Source organism: Meles meles, chromosome X (genome assembly GCF_922984935.1).
Source record: "Meles meles chromosome X, mMelMel3.1 paternal haplotype, whole genome shotgun sequence".
Taxonomy (NCBI): Eukaryota; Metazoa; Chordata; class Mammalia; order Carnivora; family Mustelidae; genus Meles; species Meles meles.
Window position 1 is genome coordinate 105,200,809 of NC_060087.1, and position 24,531 is coordinate 105,225,339.

A 24,531-nucleotide genomic window follows, 5' to 3' on the forward strand; every position below is an offset into this window, starting at 1 on the left:
ACAATACCACTATTACTACTATAGCCGTGTTCTGAATCCAGAAATCAAGGGGCTATGATATGTGGGTAAGCGTCGTCATCTCCTTCCTCTTTCCTGTGGCAAGACAACTCTAGCCTTTTGGTACCCTGACACATTCTATTACTCCTTTCTTTCTGTCTTTGTGCTAATACTCATGCTGTCCCTAAGCCCTCTATTATAGCCATCCCTGTTAGGGAACTCAAGCAGATGTGCCTGACAAATTTTCCAAAGTCTGCTTTCAAACTGCTTACATCCCCTGCCACTCTTCCAAGTCAAAACATCCAGTATAGCCGATCCTGGGTTGAAAATAGGATAAAATCACTCTCACTGACTTCATGGCATAAATAATCAGCTTTTCCTAGGAATCCTAGCATTAAGGAAAAAAAAAAAAAGAAGCCTGTTTATCCAAATAATTCCCAACTGGTGAAAATCTGAGTTGCGGGCAAGTGGAATGAACATTTTCAGAAAGTGATGAGAAGAGGGGAGGGTGGAGTAAGGCAAGAGACCAATACACAAGGGTGACAACATATGCCTAGGAGCCAATTCCCAGGCTTACGTGCCCTAAGCAGTTCTTCATTTTCATAGTTGTCCTCACTTTACCTCTCAGACCACAAATTACTGAAAATCTCTGACATTTCTTTTTTTTTTTTTTTTAAAGATTTTATTTATTTATTTGACAGATAGAGATCACAAGTAGGGAGAGAGGCAGGCAGAGAGAGAGAGAGAGGAGGAAGCAGGCTCCCTGCCAAGCAGAGAGCCCGATGCGGGACTCGATCCCAGGACCCTGAGATCATGACCTGAGCCGAAGGCAGCAGCCTAAACCACTGAGCCACCCAGGCGCCCCAATCTCTGACATTTCTTCGTCTACCCTCAGTGGTCCTTAAGACTACAGATTTGTATAAGATAGTTCAGGCAACAGAAACAAAGGAATGGTGTTACATAGAGCGATATGAGGGTTACTCTTTCCGATAATAGGTTATTTCTAAATCAAATGTTTCTTGACTGGGTATTTCTTATATAAGAAAAGGGCCAATCCTCTACTGAAAAAAAGGATTATTCCAACACTGTCAAACCCCCAGGGATATTTTAATTCAGCTCAAAAGTGTTACCATTGTGAGGAATATTTTTATATAAAAATTTTTAAATTCTGAAACTTTCAACTAATAAAGCTTGATGTTATGCAGTAGGTCATCATTATTCACTGTAATATGCTCTGAAACCTACAGTCTCCCAAGCCGTATCCTATATTCTAATTAAGCCCAAGTTAAATTTCAGCCACCTTGTCACTTTAGCAGTTGGCTTCATGTTCTCAAACCCAAAGCAATCATGGTACCTCCTAAGATATGACAAATATTTCAACTCCTCCTTCCTTGTACTAAGAGTAGACTCCCTGGCTGTTGGTAGGAACAGGGAAAGCTGCCATGACTAATGTTTGAACAAAGATTAAGTACTCTTGCCTGAAAACCCTTGTTTGTTTGTTGTCTTGTTTGGTATCAAAATGCTACATGAAGTTCTGATCTGATTTCTCTTCTGGAAAGTCCCAGAAAATGCAAAATAAAAGATAAGCAGAGGCAACAGGTGGTGTTACTTGAGAATCCTAAAAGAAATTGTCTTAATATCCTGAATTTGAGCGCCGAGAACAGGAAAAGACCTTCTTTACCAGAGTATACTCAGTGCCTAGCAAAGCAACAGCATATCATAAACATTCCATAAATGAGTATTTCTTTTTTTTAAAGATTTTATTTATTTGACAGAGAGACACACAGTGAGAGAGGGAACACAGCAGGGGGAGTGGGAGAGGGAGAAGCAGGCCTCCCGCTGAGCAGGGAGCCCAATGTGGGGCTCAATCCCAGAACCCTGGGATCATAACCCTAGCTGAAGGCAGACGCCCAATGACTGAGCCACCCAGGTGCCCCCATAAACGATTATTTCTTGACTAAGTATCCCAGACAGGTAGACAAATCAGGAATGCTCTACCAAAGGGACAATAAAGGCCTTATTACATTAAAATCCTCCATGCTATCATGAAAGTTATCTTCTTAAAAACGCAGATCACTCAGTTACAATTAGTGAGCATTTACTATAGGCTAAATTAATTCAGAGAAATTGGTAAAATATAGATCCCGCCCTAACTGGCTCACAATCTGGCAAAGGACACAGATATAGTTTATGCTACTATAACCTGGTAAGTGCTAGAAGTCTGTGTCAAGTTTTATAAGAACAGAGATTAAGTGCCAGAAGTCTGTGCCAAGTTTTCTGAGACCAGAGATTAAGAAATAACTAATTCCACATGGGTGAAGTGCCAGCAAGACTTTACAGAGCAAGTAGAACTTGATCTTAAAGAATAAATAGGAGTCCTTGAGATGAAGAAAAGACAGGTGAGAGGGATGAATAAGAAGAGTTTTCTAGTTATAAGGAACTGCATATAAAGGTCTATATATACCAGTGTCTATACCTAACTTTAGGAAATAGCTAGTAATTTAATATGACTAGAATATTAGATCTGAGGGGGAAAAAACCAGTAAAGGTGAGGCTGGAAAGAAAGAATGGGGACAGACTGTGAAGAGCCTTTTCTGCCACATTTAGAAGTTTGAATTTTATCCTGCAAAGGTTTTTAGAGCAGTGTGTCAATTCGATCTCTTTTAGAATATAAGAGAAGTAATAATATGAAAGATAGACTGAAAGAGAAATAATCAGAAACACAGACTTGCTAGATAACTACTATAGTGATTTAAGTGAAAAATAATGTAAAATACATCTCAAGAGTTTATCCACGTCCTTAAAAAAATTCCCATGGTCACTGCCTGTATAATAAAATTCTAATTCAACACGGTACTTAAGGCCCTTGACAACCTGAAGTGTGCCCACCTTTCCAATTTCACTTCCTGTTCTTTCTTTTCCCTCTATCTTACAATCCAGCCACACCAGACTATGTACCATTTCTTCAATCCGTTCATACTGCCATATCTTCACTCATGCTATTTGTTATTGCTAAACAGACAGTTCTCAACAAGCTCCTACTCATCCTTCAAGGACTGAGTTAAAAAAGAGTTATATCTGTAAAGTTTTCTCTGATTTCATCTCTCCCAAAGCAAAAATTTATTATGCCTTGCTCTAGGCTTTCACATCATATCATTCATACTACTAATACAGTACTTATCATACAGCATTGTTAGCTATCCATTTATCTACCTGCTTTGCTAGAATGGATGAGCTGAAACCAATCATTTACAAATAAAATTCAAATTAAGTTATACACATAAAACCATGTGATTTATCAATGTCTGTATATATATACATACATATGTATACACATACACACATACACACACACACACACACACACACACACACATTTTTTTTACCTGGTAAAACTTGAATTTGAACCCAAGAATATGACACAGTGTTTGCGGTTCACACATACTCATGTAAGATTCTAATAAAGATATAAAGAAGTCATCATGTTCTGGCCTGCATTCAAACACTTCTAAAATGACATCCAAAACTCTATTGGGATCCAGATTAAAGCATCCTGCAACAGATGAGATATACATAAATTCAAAAATGATTATAATCATTTTTAATTAAATCATTAATTTTCAGGGACAACTTATATAACAAGATAGAAATATATTTAAAAACAACTTTTTACAAGTTTGCTTTCCCTGCATCAGAGGATAACCTTTATAATTTTCAAGATGATCAAGTCCACTCCCCACATTTTATAGATGAGAAATATGACTTGCCCAGGATTACAAAGTGGGTTAATAACAGAACTGGCGCTGGAGCCCAGAACCTGCAACACATAGTCAAGTAAACTTTCCTCTGTGTCACACTGTCTCAGGTCTTGATTACTCAGGCTAATTAAAGAGATCCACATTTTTAATTCTCAGGAAAATATTACAAAAAATAATCCATTCACAAGTTAGGCAACTAAAGGGTTATAATGTTTTAAGAAGCATTTGGAATGTTGGTAAACAGTTAAAAGTTCAGGTTCATAAAAGCAGAACATCGTTTTTAGAATCATTTCTTAGCTTTTCTTATATATACAACAAAACTATAAAATATAACTGCACCACTGATTTATATCTATGGTTTTTGGCAGCATTCTAAAGAGAAAACAAGTATACTACTGATACTGAAGAGATGAAAGAACACCAAGGAGTTGGGGACATAACCAAAGAATATAGATAATACAAGCAAAGAGAGGAGGAAAACAATCCAGGCAGAGCCAGAAAAGAAAACAAAAACAGCACTGAATAGGTCCCGATGGCTACTTACCCTTGCTAATCTCTTGGGAGTAAGCTCAAAAGGGCCAATGGACACAGATTTAATAGACATTCCTATCAGCCACCCTATTCTTTTTTTAAATTTTTTAAGGTTTTATTTATTAGAGAGAGAACACAAGCATGGGGAGCAGCAGGCAGAGGGAGAAACAGGCTCCCCACTGAGCAAGGAGCCTGATGTGGGACTTGGTCCCAGGACCCTGGGATCATGACCCAAGCCAAAGGCAGACACTTAACCAACTGAACCCCTCAGGTGTCCCAGCCACCCTATTCTTAATACATTATTAATTCCATTTGCATCCAGCTTCACCTGTTACCATAATTGTATTATAGTGCAGTCCTATCATATGTTCATTTAATTTATGAGAATGCAACCATTTGCACACAACAAAAAAAGGCGAAAGAAATAAATTTAAACAATACAGAAGTTCCACCCACCATTCCTCTCAATAAAAGGTATGCTTATAACCCTGAGCACGAAATATCAAGCCGCTGTCCCCTCAATTTTTATCAATTCTCATATGCCTTGCACATCAACCTGAAGGGAACTCTATTTTAAATTACATATTTTTCATTAGACATAGCGCCTCCATGTAAGCTAACCACCTCACTGGGGCAAACAAATATTCATTTCTTCTAATGCTGGAGGAAGAAAAAACAACTGTGTTAAACTTTAAAATGTTAGTTCTGAACACTGTATTTTATAGATGACCTAAAGAGATTTTTCAAAGAAATTTCTTATATAACCTATTATAAGAGACTTCCAGAGTTACTTCTATTAACTCTACACTTAGTTATACTGAATGCTATAAACTAATATCTGATTCACAGTATCTTAGCAATCACTTGGAAAACCAAACTCTCCAAACGTAAGAAGTATTTCTTGCCTCTTTTTATGAAATCCAAAGTTAAGAATACATTTTCTTCTATTTCTCATACTAAAGGGAAAAAAGACTAACACAGTAATGATGTCTTACTGAAAAGAGTTCCAAATTTTCACATATTCTCCAAATAAATATTTACCTAAAGTTCTGAGAAGAAAACTTCTAAATATTTTTATCTCTCTTTATACCTCCAAAAAGTATGGCCTATGAATGTAGAAGTGACTCCAAAATAGCAAATGGATTTTTTTAAAGATTTATTTATGAGAGAGAGAGAGAAAGCATGGAGGAGGGTCAGAGAGAGAAGCAAACTCCCTACTGAACAGGGAGCCCAATCCCGGGACTCCAGGATCATGACCTTAGCCAAAGGTAGTCAGTCGCTTAACCAAGTGAGCCACCCAGGCACCCCCTGCAAATGGAATTTTTAAAGGCTGTTAGTGGAAATATAAAATGTCAAATGGCACTACTTTGTAAAACTGGCAATTTCCTAAAAAATTCAACTTATAACTATGTTTATATGACCCAGCCATTTCATTCCTAAGTATTTTTTTTTATTCCTAAGTATTTAACCAAGAGAAATAAATGTCTATGTTCATACAAAGACTTCTACAATTGTCTTTATTAAACAACTTTCTTTATAACAGTGCACACTCAAATGTCTACTAGCATGTAAATGGATAAACTGTATTACACTGTAACTGTAGTATATACAGTAGACTATTACTGAGAAATAATAAGAATAATACAACAAAAACATGGATGAATCACAAAATAATTATGCTGAATGAAAAAAGCCAGACCAAAAAAGAATACTCATTATATGATTCCATTTATAAAAGAATTCTAAAAAATGGAAACTAATCTAAAGTGACAGAAAACAGACTAGTAGTTGCCTGGAGAGGGGGAAACAGAGTGAAGGAAGATGAAACGCAAAGGGGCAAGAAGAAATTTAAGGCAAGGGGACGATGGTAAATGTGCATTATCTAGATTGTGGTGATGTTTTCACAGATGCATACATAACTCAAACTGTACACTTAAAATATACAGTTTATTTATGTCAAGTATGCCTCAATAAAACTGAAAAAAATACCTCCAAATTCCCCAGCCTTGTAACTGCTCCTAATTTACTAAATATAAAAATCCAATCACCAAATAAAAATACTCTATCAGAGGGGCGCCTGGGTGGCTCAGTGGATTAAGCCACTGCCTTCGGCTCAGGTCATGATCTCAGGGTCCTGGGATAGAGCCCCGCATCGGGCTCTCTGCTCCGCAGGGAGCCTGCTTCCTCCTCTCTCTCTGCCTGCCTCTCTGCCTACTCGTGATCTGTCAAATGAATAAATAAAATCTTAAAAAAAAATACTCTATCAGAGATGACAAAAGACCCATTAAATATAATTTTGAAAAAACTGCTGATTTGTAATTACCCATCAAGCTACAACTAGAACATGTTACATGGGAATGTTGTGCTTCATTCACATTGTTTTAAAGTTTCTTTTCTTTTCAAGATTTTATTGTGTATGAGAGAGAGTATGTGTGCGAAAGAGAAAGAGCACTAGCAGGGTGAGGGGTAGAGTAGGGAAGCCTGATGCAGGACTTGATGCCAGAACTTCAGGATCATGACCTGAGCCAAAGGCAGATGCTTAATCAACTGAGCCACCCAGGCGCCCCTAAAATGTATATTTTCAATGTGCTACAGTGCAAACCACCTTCATTATGTTTAACAGTATTACTGCATCAAGGCTATTCTATCAGTGATCTGCACTGTTAACTAACTCCCAGTTTCTTTCTACGTGCAATTTAAGGCAGTAATCTAAAAGAGAAGATATGTACTTTTTTTTTTAAAGATTTTATTTATTTATTTATTTGTCAGAGAGATAGAGCACAGGCAGGCAGAGTGGCAGACAGAGGCAGAGGGAGAAGCAGGCTCCCCGTGGAGCAAGGAGCCCGATGTGGGACTTGATCCCAGGACACTGGGATCATGACCTGAGCCAAAGGGAGCCACTTAACCAACTGAGCCACCCAGGCATCCTGAAGATATGTACTTTTATTTATAACAGATATCAACCTTTGCATCTTTCACAACAGAAAAACTGGCTTATGAATATTCTACTGAGTGTCTCAAGTTTAGCACAACCAACTAAAATGACCTTGCTCCATAAGATGGAAAAAGTAACCAAACCATAGATTTAGAAAATGATTTTTAAAACCTTAAAGATCTGCTAGGTAACAGTTAAACTATTTCATACAGAATAAAACTGTAGAAACAACCAGTAAGCTTGGAATTTCCAAAGTATTTTTTTTTCTAATGGCAGCTATGGCAGAACATAGGCACTCTTGTGCTCAACCATCTTAGAAAGGCTTTCATCTAGCCCAAACATCAATAGTCATGTGATCTTGAGAGAGATCATAAGCCAAGTTCCCTACCTCTATCACCAGCTACATTAGAGATATATACACACATATAATGCTGAGGAACAAACAGGGAACCATACTTGAAGGAAACAAGTGGAAAAATAAAAAAGTGGCAGAGCTGTAATGGCCATAGATGCTTTTAAATAATTTAAATTCTATTTAAGTAATATAATTTATATATACTTAAATAATTGAAATTTCATTTAAATAAACATTAAATAACCACCTGATACGTGCCAGATGCTTGTGATATGAAGATTAATAAAATGCCTAAAAGAGAGTTTACACCTTTTGGATGACACGTCTTTTTAGAAATGCATTGAAAAAGTAAAGTTCTCCCAAAGATAGACAAGATGACACTAGTCATTATTAAAGCAAGTGATTGCAACTAGAGGCAAAAAAAAAAAAAAAACACTAATTAAACTGACAATGGCTGTTTGAGGAATATGATGTGCCAAACGGAGATTCCTAACAGAAAAAAAAAATCCCAAGATAATATTGTAAACATGCCTGGGAGAGATGTTCAACCTGTACACTTCAGACAAGGAAACAGAATAGCTTCAAACATCACGTTCCAGACAGAAAGGACCTTATGAGACATGGAAAAACCATGTTTTAAACAAAAGGATATAATCTGGCATCTAGAATTACTTTAGAAACAGGCTATGCTGTAATCTGAATGCTTCTGCCCCTCCCACCAAAAATTCTTCTATGGAAATTCTAATCCCCATTGTGGTATTTCAGAAGTGGGGCCTTTGAAAGGTGATTAGGTCACAAGAGCAGAGCCCCCATGAATGAGAGTAATGCGCTTAAAAAAGAGAGCTCCCAGGGGGCACCTGGGTGGCTCAGTGGGTTAAGCTGCTGCCTTCGGCTCAGGTCATGATCTCAGGATCCTGGGATCGAGTCCCACATCAGGCTTTCTGCTCAGTGGCGAGCCTGCTTCCCTCTCTCTCTCTCTCTCTGCCTGCCTCTCTATCTACTTGTGGTCTCTCTCTGTCAAATAAATAAATAAAATCTTTAAAAAAAAAAAAAAGAGAGAGAGAGCTCCCTTGCCCCTTCCACCATGTGAGGATACAGCAAGAAGTCAGAAGTCTGCAACCTAGAGGAGGCCTTCACCAAGAACCCAACCATGCTGGCACTCAGATTTTGGGATTTCCAGCCTCCAGAACTGTGAGAGATACATTTCTGTCGTTTATAAGCCACCCAGTCTGTGTTAACTTATTATAGCAGTCCAAATGGACTAAAACAGGTTAATAAAAACCTGTGTTAGATTACATCTAATAAATAGTATTTGCAAAGAACTGTGCATCTCAAGGAAAGAACCAGAAAACAAAGATGCAGAGAAATGCACCTAACAAAAGTATAATTGTAAGAAAAAAATTTATGTTTAAGAACACCAATTGCTGTCTTCTTTTTCATAGCAGAAAAAAACTTCTTCATAACTAGCATACAGTAAAGAAACTTCAATAAAGCAAAAATGCAAAGGAGGTAGTCAACGGGCTTCCCTTTTCAAGAGAGAGCAGAGAGCTGACACAAAGATAAGATGCTTCTAGGCTGGATGGCCCTTATATCCAGATTAGTCCAAAAATAAAATACTAAGTACACTCAAGGTAACTTAGTCAAAATGGTTAAATGTCCCATAATATGCCCAAGAATCATTCAGTCTGGGGTCTTCTTTTGTTTTTAATGTTTCTCAGGTTACTTGCCAAGCAACCAAGAGGACTTCTGAGACTGAAGGTACAGAGGTCCTCACCATAACTTTCCCCACCCCTAGCCAAATCTACAACTTTGGATACCAGGCAACAAATCAAGATCCTGAGGTTTGGAGAACAGGCCTCTGGTTCTCGGTGAGTAGGACGGGGTTAGAGCCTAGGCCAAAAAGATCTTGGACCACTAAACCCAAAACCAGGAAGAACCATTTCCACTCCCTAAAACTCAACTCAAGTTAGCTAGCTCCGAGACTAATTCTTTTGATTTAGAGTAGAAACCAGCATAGTGTGGCCTGCGGGTGAAATCCATTCAGTTTCCGTAAATAAAGTTATACTAGAACACACTTATTTACATACTGTCCGTGGTTACTTTCAAACTACATCAGCAGAGTTGAGTAGTTGCAACAGAAACCTTATGGCCCACAAAGCAGACAAATATTTACTACCTCACCCTTTAGAGAAAAAATTTGCTGACTCCTAATTTAAAAGAAAGAAAAGGAATGCCTATTATTTTTTTTGAAGGGCATTCAGAAGAGTAGAGTTATAGTTTAGCTCAACAATCAAAGGTGTCCATCTCTGTTATCTTTCCTTGAATTTCTAAAAGATGACTTTTGCCATCTTGATGCAGGGTTCATCTTTGAGTGGGGTTTATGATTTGGTAGCTGAAGAGCCTACTAATCACTATCCATTCCCAATTAATAAGTTTTTCAAATTTACTGTCAAACTTGAAATCACAACCACCATGCAGACTCATAATGATTCTCCTTCTTTGCTGACTAATGCAGAAAACAGTCCCTATCTGACAGGATATAAACCTTGTTTATTATATTTAGGATATAAACATTTTGATGTACCAGAATATTTTAGGGAACAAATGACTAGCTTTTAATTAAAGATGATAAATAAGGATTTCTCCTGACCAGACCAAGTGCCCTGAAATGTAAGTGCATTTATTCATTTTTTTTTCCAAAGATTCCACTCAATCACTTGACAGAGAAAGATCACAAGCAGGCAGAGAGGCGGGCAGAGAGAGAGAGTGGAGGAAGCAGGCTCCTTGACAAGCAGAGAGCCCAACGTGGGACTCAATCCCAGGACCCCGAGATCATGACCTGAGCCGAAGGCAGAGGCCCAACCCATCGAACCACCCACGTGCCCCTGTAAGTGCATTTAAATGCATACCTCCCAAACCTGGTATCAGTTCTGCCAATGGCTAGTAAAGGACATCAGACCTGAGATAGCTTTGTATGAGGTATTATGTCCAGACTGCTCCTACAGAGAAAACGATGGGAATAAACAAGGGGAAACTTGTCCAAAGATGCCATGAAAATAAGATGCTGTGTCAGTGAACTGCTCTGGCCAGATGAGACAAGGCATGCATGAAGTCTGCATTGAGGGGAAATTCCACAAATTTTAACATCGAGAGAGTACTCATTGGTATATGTGCTGCCGAAGCGAGCACGAGAGAGTACTCATTGGAATTGGAGTCTTAATCTCAATTTTCATGTCAGTGAAAAATTCCTTTCTCAGACAATGGGGGAGAGGACAGAAGCAAGCCAGAGAGAAACAAACACGGAGTCAGGGAGATGAGCTTACTAAAATCTTCCATGTCAAGGGAAAGAGGCTAAGAATCACTATAAATTCTGTAAGAAAGAGAGAATTTTCATTCATTTTTTTCAACAAGTATTTATTTGGCACCTACATACCACGCACTGAAGTTAGAGGTACTAAACAAAACAAAATCCACTACTTTCGTGAAGCTTACATTCCAAGAGGGGTAGAGAATAAACTGCATTTCATGTTTACGGTTGTTAAGTGCTCTGAAGAAAACACAGTGAATGAAAGAGAGTGCTGAGGGGGATGGCCAGGGAAGGCTATAATGAGGAGGTTACATATGAGTGCTTCTGGTCTAGTGTGCTTGGGAGTTCATTTGATAGCCTAGAATAGGGGTTTAGCCCAAGAAATCCAATTCTTTATATTCAAAGAATATCCAAGTATATCACGAGCTTGCAGTTGTTGACTACCACATTGTTCTTCAGAGACAATAATATAACCTGTTCTGTAGGAGAGCCACCTTCAAGATAAGAAAGTAGTGTGTACTTTCCCAGTTAGATTAAAGCATAACTTCAAGAAAATCTCTTTGAAATGTTCCTAACATAACAAAGGACTAAAAAGGTATAAACCCACAAGGACTAAAATTAGAAGAAACAAGGACAGACAAGAAATGTCAACAAATACATAAAATAGAAACAAAAACAAGTGCAGAGTTTACATAGCATAAATTTTTTTTATATTTTTTTTTTTAAAGATTTTATTTATTTATTTGACAGAGCGAGATCACAAATAGACAGAGAGGCAGGCAGAGAGAGAGAGAAGGAAGCAGGCTCCCGCTGAGCAAAGAGCCCGACGTGGGACTCGATCTCAGGACGAGAGAAGGAGCAGTGGGGAGGGACATGGGGTGGGGGCGGAGAGGGAGAGACAGAGGGAGAGAGAGAGAAGCAGACTCTCTGATGAGCAGGAAGCCCAATGGAGATCATGACCTGAGCCAAAGGCAGACGCTCAACCACTCAACTGACTGAGCCACCCAGGCACCCCAGCATAAAAATTTTTACGTGAGAAATAGCTTAAAAGAGTACATGACAGGATGTAAGGAAAGAAAAACCTATAGGAAAGCATTATTGCCAAGCAAGCATCTCAAGCTAGATCAAAATGCTGTAGGAAAAATGTAGAGCCCACCCTGAAAAGAATAGAAAGGAAACCTACAGGAGGCTTTTTAAAAATAGGTCACTGCCACAAAGTTAAGCAAGAACCCTGAAGCCAGGGGCGCCTGGGTGGCTCAGTGGGTTAAAGCCTCTGCCTTCGGCTCAGGTCATGATCTCAGGGTCCTGGGATGGAGCCCCGCATCCGGCTCTCTGCTCAGTGGGGAGCCTGCTTCCCTTCCTCTCTCTCCTCTCTCTCTCTGCCTGCCTCTCTGCCTACTTGTGATCTCTGTCAAATAAATAAAATCTTTAAATAAAAAAAAAGAACCCTGAAGCCCATGGGCTACCAGTCTTGGTGGTAAACTGACAATAGGAGGAAGTAGCAAAGAGACTAAATCAGCTGCCAGAACTAGACTCACTTCAAAGGGGAGGGGAGGAGGGGAATAGGTGATGGGGATAAAGGAGTACACTTGTGAGCACTGGGTGTGGCATGAAAGTGTTGAACCACTGTATCGTATACCTGACTAATGTTACACTTACACTCTGTTAACTGCAATTTAAATAGAAACTTTTTTTTTTTTAAAGATTTTATTTATTTATTTGACAGACAGAGATCACAAGTAGGCAGAGAGGCAGGCAGAGAGAGAGAGGAGGAAGCAGGCTCCCTGCAGAGCAGAGAGCCGGATGTGGGACTCGATCCCAGGACCCTGAGATCATGACCCGAGCTGAAGGCAGAGGCTCAACCCACTGAGCCACCCAGGCGCCCCTTAAATAGAAACTTTTAAGAAGGATAAATTTAAAGCAAAAGCTCCTTACCTGCTATACCTGCTGATCACCAAAAGCCTAAGCTAAAAACAAAGGTAACTGTATCTAGTTTAATCCGGGTTGCTATACACAGGAATGGAGCAAGAGAATGAGGACTGGAACACTTCCTCTCTCTTTCTTAGTCATACATAAATTTCCAAAAGTGGAGAAAAAAACTGAGAAGTGGAGCATAAGCATCCTCTAAAATATAACCGGTAAAGCAGGGAACATGACTTCTACAACAGGTCTCAAAATCTAAGACATCTATGTGTTGTAAAATCTTCCCTAAGATAGCATAACACCTAACAAATAATAGCAAAAACTCTTTCCATTCTGAAAAATCAGGATTCACTACTTTTCTACTATTCATTCCTCCTTTCTACAGAAGCCAACTATTTCCTTCAAATGCTCAACACAAATAAAAAGAATAAAGCTGAAGAAATTCTACTTAAAAGGTAGGGTGAATAACACTTCCCTATCTTTTTTACAACATCTGTTGCACTTATTTTAACAGGTTGTTGTAAAGATAAAATAAGGTATGCATCAAAGTCCCTTGTAAAGGTATTTTTTAAATCAAGCTAAAAAAAACTAAACATCTCCATGTTTCGAGAGCTGAATAAAGATTTTATTAAAGTTTCACATTTGCTTATTTTGAAAGAAATACCAGAGAGAACAGAAATGAATAAAAAGACCCAGCACAGGGTGCCTGGATGGCTCAGTGGGTTAAGCCTCTGCCTTAGGCTCAGGTCATGATCTCAGGGTCCTGGGATCGAGCCCCGCATTGGGCTTTCTGTTCAGTGGGGAGCCTGCTTCCCTCTCTCTCTCTGCCTGCCTCTCTGCCTAATGTGATCTCTGTCTGTCAAATAAATAAATAAAATCTTTTAAAGAAAGAAATAATTTTAAAAAACCCACGCAAGAGAAGAGAAATAATAAAGATCAGAGAAGAAATCGATGAAATAGAAACCAAAAGAACAGCAGAAAAGATTAATGAAAGTAGGAGCTGGTTCTCTGAAAGAATTAGTAAGACTGATAAACCCCTGACCAGACTTATTAAAAAGGAAAGAGAAAGGACCCAAATAAATAAAATCACGAATGAAAGTGGAGCAATCACAACTAACACTGAAGAAATATAATTATAAGAACATATTATGAGCAAACTATATGCCAACAAATTAGACAATATGGAAGAAATGGATACATTCCTAGAAATGTATAAAATACCAAAACTGAACCACAAAGAAATAGAAAACCTGAACAAACCCAAAACCGGCAAGGAAATAAAGCCATAATAAAGAATCTTCCAACAACAGCCCAGGGCTAGATGGCTTCCCAGGGGAATCCTACCAAACATTTACAGAAGAATTAATACCTATTTTTCCGAAACTGTTCCAAAAAATAGAAATGGAAGGAAAACTTCCAAACTCATTTTATGAGGCCAGCATTACCCTGACCCAAAACCAAAGACCCCACCAAAAAGGAAAACTACAGGTCAATATCTCTGATGAATACGGATGCAAAAATTATCACCAAAATACTAGCCAATAGGATCCAAAATTACATTAAAAAGATCATTCACCACAACCAAGTGGAATTTATTTCTGGACTGCAAGGCTGGTTCAACATCTGCAAATCAATGTGACACACTACATCAGTAAAAGAAAGGATAAAGAACGACATGATACTCTCAGTAGATGCAGAAAAGGCATTTGACAAAGTACAGCATCCTTTCTTGATTAAAACTCTTCACAGTATAAGGATAAAGAGTACATAGCTCAGTATCATAAAAGTCATCTACAAAAAACCCCCAGTGAATATCATTCCCTATGGGGCAAAACTGAGAGCTTTTCCCCTAAGGTCAGGAACACGGCAGGGATGTCCACTATCACCACTGCTGTTCAGCATAGTAAGAGAAGTCCTAGCCTCAGCAGTCAGACAACAAAAAGAAATAAAAGGCATCCAAATTGGCAAAGAAGTCAAACTCTCATTCTTTGCAGAGAATATGGCGCTTTATGTGGAAAATCCAAATGACTCTGCCCCAAACTGCTAGAACTCATACAGGAATTCAGTAAAGTGGCAAGATATAAAATCAATGTACAAAATCGGGTGCATTTCTACATGCCAACAATGAGACAGAAGAACAAGAAATTAAGGAGTCAATCCATTTACAATTACACCCAAAACCACAAGATACCCAGGAATAAATCTAACCAAAGAGGCAAAGGATCTGTACTCAGAAAACTATAGAATACTCACAAAAGAAATTGAGGAAGACACAAAGAAAAGGAAAAACATTCCATGCTCATGAATTTGAAGAACAAATATTGTGAAAATGTCTATGCTACGTAGAGCAATATACACATTTAATGCAATCCATATCAAGTTACCATCATCTTTTTCCACAGAAATGGAACAAATAATCCTAAAATCTGTATGGAACCAGTAAAGACCCTGAATAGCCAGAGGAATGTTGAAAAAGAAAACCAAAGCTGGTAGCATCACAGTTCTGGACTTTAAGCTCTATAACAAAGCTGTCATCATCAAGACAGTATGGTACTGGCACAAAAACAGACACATAGATCGATGGAACAGAACAGAGAACTCAGAAATGGACCCTCAACTCTATGGTCAACTAATCGACAAAGCAGGGAAGAGTATCCAATGGAAAAAAGACATTCTCTTCAACAAACGGTGCTGGGAAAACTGGACAGCCACATGCAGAAGAATGAAACTATTTCCTTACACTGTACACAAAGATAAACTCAAAATGGATTAAAGACCTAAATGTGAGACAGGAATCCATCAAAATCATTGAGGAGAACATAGGCAGCAACCTCTTCAACCTCAACTCCAACAACTTCTTCCTAGACACACTGCCAAAGGTAAAAGAAGCAAGGGCAAAAATGAACTATTGGGACTTCATCAAGATCAAAAACTTTTTCACATTAAAAGAAATAGTCAAAAAACCAAAAAAAAACAACCAACAGAATGGGAGAAGATATTTGCAAAGGACATATCAGATAAAGGGCTAGGATCCAAAATGTATAAAGAGCTTATCAAACTCAACAACCAAGGAACAAATAATCCAATCAAGAAATAGGCAGAAGAAGGGAGCATACATTTCTGCAAAGACATCCAAATGGCCAACAGACACATGAAAAAGTTTTCAGTATCACTTGGCAACAGGGAAATACAAATCAAAACCTCAGTGAGATACCACCTCACACCAGTTAGAACAGATAAAATTAACAAGTCAGGAAATGACAGGTGTCGGTGAGGATGCAGAGAAAAGGGAACCCTCCTACACTGTTGGTGGGAATGCAAGCTGGTGCAACCACTCTGGAAAACAGTATGGAGGTTCTTCAAAAAGTTGAAAATAGAGCTACCCTACAACATACTGGGTATTTATGACATACTGCACTACTAGGTATTTACCCCAAAGATACAAATGCAGTAATCTGAAGGGGTACCTGTTCCCCAATGTTTGTAGCAGCAACGTCCACAATATCCTAACTATGGAAAAAGCCCAGATATCCATCGCAGATGAATGGATAAAGAAGATGTGGTGTGTGTGTGTGCACACACACACACACACACACACAGGAATATTATCCAGTCATCAAAAAATGAAATCTTGCCATTTGCAACATGGATGAAACTAAAGGATGTTATTATACTAAGCGAAATAAGTCAATCAGAGAAAGACAATTATCATATGATCTCACTCGTATGTGGAATTTGAGCAAAAAGGCAGAGGATTATAGAGGTAGAGAGGAAAAAATGAAATAAGATGAAACCGGAGAGGCAGACAAACCATAAGATTCTTAATCTCTGGAAACAAACTAAGGGTTGCTGGAGTGCAGTGGCTAGGAGGGATGAGGTGGCTGGGTGATGGGCGTTAGGGAGGGTATGCATTGTGGTGAGCACTGTGTATTGCCTAAGACTGATGAATCACAGAACTGTACTCCTGAAACAAATAGTAAAATAAAAAATAATAATAATAATCAAAAAGGAAATGAAACACACAGGTAGCACTGACAAAAAGATTTCTCATAAATATCATCCCAAATTTTATTAGTACTGATAAAATCTTCAAAGTATAAGCTAGACACTTCTCTCATTTCTTAATTGAAAAAAAGAAACCTGTAAGGGGGAATGCATTCATTTTGTCTTTACAGATATTCTCCAACAGTTTAAAAAAACTTAGTAACACATACTATTATTAGATATATGTCTTACCTATTAAAGATTTTATATTTTCTAAGATTAAATCACTAGTAATATTTCCAGATAAATCTTGCCCCAATTCAGCAATCAGCTTGGCATAACCTTCATTCTCTTCTCTTAACAAATTGAATTTTTGCTGCTTATAACTGAAATTAAACATCATAAGAGGGATAAAATTAATTCAATTAACAAGCTTGCATACAAGTAATGTATTCTTCTCACTGAATTTTCCTCTCTCGTATATAGAACAAGTATAAGAACAGTTGTTAAGGTTTTATTTCTTTGTATATTTTTTAAAATAGAAAATAACAGTGATTCATAAGAGACACCCCAATGTTAATTACACAGAGAAAACTAGTAACACAAAGAAAGAATATTGCTAATCTCAAGGAACAATAACATGACACTATTTCCACTGCTAAGAAAATCCCTAGAGCACAGCCATACTTGTAAATTATTTTACTGGTAATAATAAAAGCACTGAATATTATTTTAACTTCTAATACAGAGAAAAGTTAACACTGGTTTCACACAGATGGAGTTCACTGCTGACTCAATAATCCTAGGTTTCTTTTAAAAGGAAAAAACACAAGACATGCTAACATCAACAACAAAAAAAAATTTTCAAACTGCCCTTAGAAACATCAAAATGAGAACTAAGGAAACATACTCAGATACTTGATCTGCAACATAAAGATACATGTACTTACAAGAGTTTTGTCTTGATTTTAACTGACTTTTGATTGAACTGCTGTGATTGTTTGATAAGCCCTAATGATTCCAATGTTTCTGGATCCAGGCGTTCCTTTAGAACTGTGTCTGAAACTAAATACTGTATTAAAAAATATTAAAGGCCATTTATTCCTTAGCATTGTAATACATCCACAATTTAAATGCATTCAAAATAATTTTTCCCAAATAAGAATATTAAAAATCACATTAAATATATATCAACAACTTTTGATTTACTTAAAAAAAAAAAGCTTGGAACTTCAATTTAACAAAAATGATGACTCTCCAAATACTGAAAAATGTGACATATAGCTCTTCAAATAAAACTCACTAAAAAATTATATGCGTGCTATACACAGCCTATAAATGACAAGAACTACAGATGAAATTGATTAAAACTATGTCTGTCAACTGAATTTTTCTTTAAGATTAATACAGCACTTCAGCCTTTGTTAGTTTCTACTGTTTAAGTCAAATTCTAGCACAACAAAGACAAGGACATCTTCCAGTTCTGAGTAACAGCACTTCTCCTTGGTTCTAAATTTATGAACAGAAAATGGTTTACTAGACAATGATTATGACAAGTTCTAGAATTTATTATTTCTAAGCTACCTCCATTCTTTATCTCCTTCCCTAATAAAGAGTTTATGAAAAACTGCTCAGTTTAAAAGCTGTCCACATCATTTCTACTCACTCAATAGATGCTTACCTTTTCCTTATTTAGGAACTTACTAGATCAGGAATATCATAAAAAGTTTGATATATACAGAGAGTTTAAGTGATATAAAGCATGCATATTTCACAGAAATAATTAGCATGTCTAATTTTACAAAGCATTCCATTTCAAAATCCAAATCTCACCTTATAATGACTAGCCAACTGAATGTCAGTATCTTCCTCCATTAACATGATTAACTGTGATAACAACTGTTCAATGTAAAAAATCTAGAAAGGGAAAGTATTTTTTACAACTTACCAAACATGCTAATACCAATTGTGTAAAATAGTCTCTCTTGCTTTTTTCTTCTAAACAATTTGTCTCAATATCTATAATGATGGAAGAAAAAAAGATGAAAGTTTGGTTGATTTTTCCAGACTGTCTGCAGCACTATAAGATACTTATTTTCTTTAAAACTAGCTCATTTTAAAATGCCTCATTCTGAAATTGGAAAAAAATTTGGAAACTATAGTAAGCAGGAACTGTCCTTCATATGTATATGAATGCTCAGAATTAATTTCTCCTGATACGGCAGACTGACCCTGTGACCAATGGCATATCCATAAAATGGTAAGTTGATTACACAGGAGTTATAGGCTATGGCACTGGAAGCAACAAAACTTCAAAAAAATAATGTTTTCAAAAATGGAAATATTCAAGCAAAGTTTAAATGACAACACGTTAGAGATGCTAAAGAAGAGATTCCTTCTTTAGGTGCAGAATTGAACTAGGTGACAACAAAGATCTCTTCTAACACTAAAAGATCCAATTACTTGTGAAGATTAAACCTTTGACCTTGGCCACCTTGATACCACATTCTAACCAAACTACCTGGCCATCAACTCTATGAAAAGACAGTATTAAAAGAATATTTTTAACACCCTATTTTGAATTACAATTTGAATAGTGAACAAAAATTTATTCATGGTTTTTATTTTCTTCCTACTGAACTATTAAGAAGCTGAAATCTCCAAGTTTTGGTAGATTATTCAGAAAATTTGTCAAAAACTTTTATGAAGTATTGAGGAAATGAAACAATTAGTTCTTAATGCCAAGTATCAAAAAAGTATCAAAAAAGTCAACCAGGACTGACAGGATTACAAAACTAATCTCAGGATTACTGCTTTAATGATTACTAATGATTACTACTATATTAAGGTCAACTTTTAATTTACAAGAGACACCAATTTTAGTGATATAATAAAAATTGTCTTCTAAGGGTTCTATAGTTCTCCCCAGACGTCCTACCACTGATCTGCTTCAGTTTACTTTCTATTGCCATCACTGAGAATCAAAAGAGAAAGGAATTTATCATCAAACATATCCACATTTTCCTGGCCCTTCTCCCCTTTCCCATCTTGGACAGTGCCATTTCCCAATATCCTGGCCACTGCAGCTAAGCACATGGTCAGCTCAAGCATACTAAGAGAATTTCAGGGTATAATTTATAAATATAACCTGCAATACAATCTCATTCTCTCAATTAGACTTTTAATCCACGTGTATCTCATCAATCCCTTCCAGAGACTCCTAGTTGTCTCCCTGTTAGCCCGTCTTCTGGTTCCTCCTCAGGCTAGAACTTGAAGGATACTGACCTTGAGGGCTCAGGACTAACCTGGGCCCATTCTTTTAACAAACATCTATCTACCAAGGCCCAAAAGTCCCTAATGTCTACCCCCAAAGTCCCTCTGTGATCAGAGCACCTGGATAGCAGGTTCATCCTCTTTAAGCCAAGTCTGCTCTCCTCTTAGCCGTCTGACCTGATCAAGATACCACTCTCTGGGTTCTTTTTTTTTTTTTTAAGATTTTTTATTATTTGACAGACTGAGATCACAAGTAGGCAGAGAGGCAGGCAAAGAGAGAGGAAGGGAAGCAGGCTCCCCGCCAAGCAGACAGCCTGATGCGGGGCTCGATCCCAGGATCTTGGGATCATGACCTGAGCCGAAGGCAGAGGCTTTAACCCACTGAGCCACCCAGGTGCCCACACTCTCTGGGTTCTGACCATATTAAGAAATGGTTTATTAATAGGACCTCAGTAAACTTCTTTGATGAGCTATCTCAACAATCAATACAGGATTCCATTATCACAATTATGTCTTCCCTGCTTCTTTCTTCTTTTTGTCCTAATGAAGTTATTCTAATAAATCCATTCATTATCCCTTAGTTATCAACCCTGAATCAGTACCTAGTAAATTCTCTTTAATTTCCCCTATGATTTTACTAAAAAGCCCTCAACCATTTCCAACCCTAAGTACTAGTATCACCAACCACCCACCCAGCTCAGAGGTCCCATCAGTGTATCAAATTACATCAGACTTCCTTCTCCAGGTTAATATAGCTCTCAGGCCCCCTCATCCTTACATAGTTGTTGTTGTTTTTTTTTAAGATTGATTGATTGATTATTTACTTGACAGAGAGATCACAAGTAGGCAGAGAGGCAGGCAGAGAGAGAGGGGGGAAACAGGCTCCCCGCCTAGCAGAGAGCCCGATGTGGGGCTCGATCCCAGGACCCTGAGACCACGACCCAAGCCGAAGGCAGAGGCTATAACCCACTGAGCCACCCAAGTGCCCCCTTACATCGTCTTTTAAAGAAAACTGTAACCTTAACCAGGAAAGTACACCAATGATCTTTCTTATAACTCTTAAAATACCAGAAAGACAACATGATATAGTAAAAAAAAAAAATTACAGGCTCTGGAACCAGAAAGACCCAGGTTCAAACCCTGCTTTACTGGCTATGTGGCCTTGAAAAATCCCTTTTCTGAGCTTCAACTTTCTGATCTGTACACCTACTTTACATAAGTTGCTGTAAAGATTAAAATGAGATTAAATGCATAACACAATGCTTAGAACATAGAAGGTGCCCCCAAAATAGCATCTACATTATTATCGCCAGTATCATTAATAGAGGTAGCTCCCATTCTTACTCCTATTCCCCTAGTCTGGTCTGGAGTCATCCTTCGACCATTTTTTTTTTCCTGCTAACGGTGAAGGTGGGTGAGTGAGGGGACAGGTGAGGGAAATTTCTCTTTCCAAGTTTGCCATTCTAATCTCGCTTACAAAAACTGACTGGCTAGGGCACCTGGGTGGTTCAGTGGGTTAAGCCTCTGCCTTCGGGTCAGGTCATGATTCCAGGGTCCTAGAATCGAGGCCCGCATCAGGCTCTCTGCTCAGTGGGGAGGCTGCTTCCCCCCCTCTCTCTCTGCCTGCCTCTTACCTACTTGTGATCTCTCTCTCTCCCTCTGTCAAATAAATACATTTTTAAAAATCTTAAAAAAAATGACCAGCTAAAAGAAATTCCCCAAGAGCAACCAAACATCCTCATAAATTTATGTTAATAATAAAAAGCAATGACTTGTAACAATAATTCATATTACTAAGTAACTATGAAGGGAAAATATATCCTAATAGAATAAATCAAAAAAGAAGTTACTCGAACTTACTAGTAAACTGATAGCTGATAATTATCCAAAGACATAAAATATACTCCTGACACTATCAAGGAACAAAAGCTTCCACAAAATGTTACCTACAAATCACTCTTTCAGTCCTATAAACTTATAGTAAAAACAATTTTGTTAATTTTTGTTTTGTTTAAAAATTTGTTTCAAGTTATATTTATATATAACATAATGTAATACCTTTAGCACCTGCTTTATGAAATTAAACTTATAAGGTTTTGTTGTTGTTGCTGGCATAAATCAATTCAAAAGACAGTATGAACTTATACTTTATATCCAAACCAGGACAGTTTTAAAATTGAAGTAAGATGCTATTAATTATGCCAGGGAAAACAAAACAAAAGTGGGACATACGGTCACCCCATCAGTGGTCTGCTCTTTTCATTTACCATTCACAGTCCATATACATTTTGATCTGTTCTGACATTACTGCTGTTATGAAATCTTAAACATCCTGAAGGATCAAGCATCAGGCATTCAGAATTGATGAGATCAAATTCCCAGATTCTCAGTAAGACATTTAAGTAACCTATCTATTCTAGGAATTAAGATTAATGAGCTAAATTAATTCACTCCAGCTTGACAAACTCTCAGAGGATGTCTTATTTAATTTTAAAGTGAATATTACAATGTCTGGTAAAGGTTTCTCTTAGATCAAAGTTTTAGAAAGCATAACACTGATGGGGAAAACTGTGCTCAAAGTTATTTTAATTCAAATCTAAAATTAAGAGAAATAAGTTTATAATATACATTATTTTTTAAATCCATGCTTCCCATGGAGGGACACTACCTTTTGTTCTAAGTCAAAGAAATATCCTTTTTTATCTTGCATAAATTCTTATTTATTCTGGACAAATAGAGAAGTTGCTATTTCCAAAGCTGGTTTCTCATCCTCAAAACAAAAGTACTTTTGATTATTTTGGCTCTTCTTGCTCTTTCTAAAATTAAGAAGAATCAAAAGAGTATAATAGCAAAGTAAATACCTCTTGAGTGTCCTAAGTTTGAGATTCTGACATTCATTGATAACCTCCACTGAATGAGATTAATTATGTGGTTACTAAAATCTGAATAATTCAGACTAACTGAACTTCAAAAAACTTAGCTTTTTACTTGAAATGACTTAATTTAGCTCAATTTTATATAAACATACATTCTGCAAAACTCAAACTATTTCAATTATAAATTATGTCCAAAGCTAGTTTCTAAACAGTGATCATACTCACATTTGACTTATAACACTATATTCTCTATAAATTAAAAAAAACAATATAATCTAGTTTCTACAAATTTGAAAGAAAACATTTTACCTAAACACAGTACCAAACAGCACTTTTACAGGTGAAATAAAGGTTTGATACCTACCTAATATGCAGAATACATCAGCAAGAATGGAGGGCATATCCTCACGAAATTCCTAATTATAAAAATATAATTATTTATAGTAAATACAAGAATAGCATACTAGCAAGTTTGGTTTCAGAATAATACTCTTCAGTAAAACTTAAAACCTAACAAAACCCCAACACCCCTAAATAATAAAATTCAAGTTTCATAATACAGAGAAAACAGAAAGAGACAATAGTTGGGGAAAAAATGTTTAAATGTCTACCAGAATAATACTCTTCAGTAAAACTTAAAACCTAACAAAACCCCAACACCCCTAAATAATAAAATTCAAGTTTCATAATACAGAGAAAACAGAAAGAGACAATAGTTGGGGAAAAATGTTTAAAAAAAAAAAAAAAAAAAACCTAACATGCACCTGAGAAAATATTAAAGAGCATTAATGAATGACACTTTTCCAATGAAGTTTCATGTTAAAAACCACCGGAATTTGGGTACCTTAAACCTACTGTTAAAATGGTACATTTTTTATCTACAACTTTAAATGTGCTCATGCCTGAATCAACACTGATTTATGCAAAAGTCCTAGTGGTATCAGAACAGAAATCTAAAAAATACAAAAACAATTACAAGCTGTCATTCCATAACTCAAGATACTCTGAAGATGAAAACAATTACCAAAAATCCATCTTTATTTTCTTTATGCACTGATGTTTGCAGCCTTTGGAGAAACTAAGCCAAAATTCTCCCCTCATTTCTGGATGAAAACTTCAGCATTTATTCTAGATTAGTCTCCTGACTTCCTACCCCCATGCCTAATTTTAGAAACATTTTCCATTAGTAAGGATCAAAGTTCAATCACTGCAATTAGTTTGCTGGCACTATAGCAACCCTCAAACTAGCCTATTTTCAGAAAGTAAAGGAAAGAAATATAATCCTAACAATAAAACCGGCAGCTATAAGAGACATGCAAGATATGCTTCCATGGCTAAGGCAGAGGACTATGGGACTATGAGAAAGCCATGAGAAAGACAATCCAGCTGCAAAGGTGTATATAAAGACTCAAAGGACGGGGAAGCTAAGTAAAAACAAAATACGTATTAAGTCCATTTGGACTGTTCATTTTCAAAAAATGGGAAAAACATTAGAATTGAATCCTAAACAGACTATACCAACGGCCAATTTACAGAATGAATGAACCTTAACTGCACACCACTTTAGTCTCAAAAGTTTCTTAAGGGCTATG

At 37.1% G+C, this 24,531-nt stretch overlaps 1 protein-coding gene across 14 annotated transcripts in view; it reads right to left on the reverse strand.

Moving 5' to 3' along the window:
- The window catches only part of THOC2 (THO complex 2), a 117,924-nt gene that overhangs the window by 67,238 nt on the left and 26,155 nt on the right, over nt 1–24,531 (reverse strand). For all 14 annotated transcript variants that reach the window (XM_045994889.1, XM_045994883.1, XM_045994879.1 and 11 more), the window contains exons 4-8: nt 23,304–23,355; nt 18,739–18,809; nt 17,741–17,862; nt 17,043–17,176; nt 3,384–3,550 (exon numbers count right to left, since the gene is read on the reverse strand). In XM_045994889.1, the coding sequence (XP_045850845.1) occupies nt 3,384–3,550; nt 17,043–17,176; nt 17,741–17,862; nt 18,739–18,809; nt 23,304–23,355 (546 nt within the window). The remainder of the gene's footprint in view (nt 1–3,383; nt 3,551–17,042; nt 17,177–17,740; nt 17,863–18,738; nt 18,810–23,303; nt 23,356–24,531) is intronic.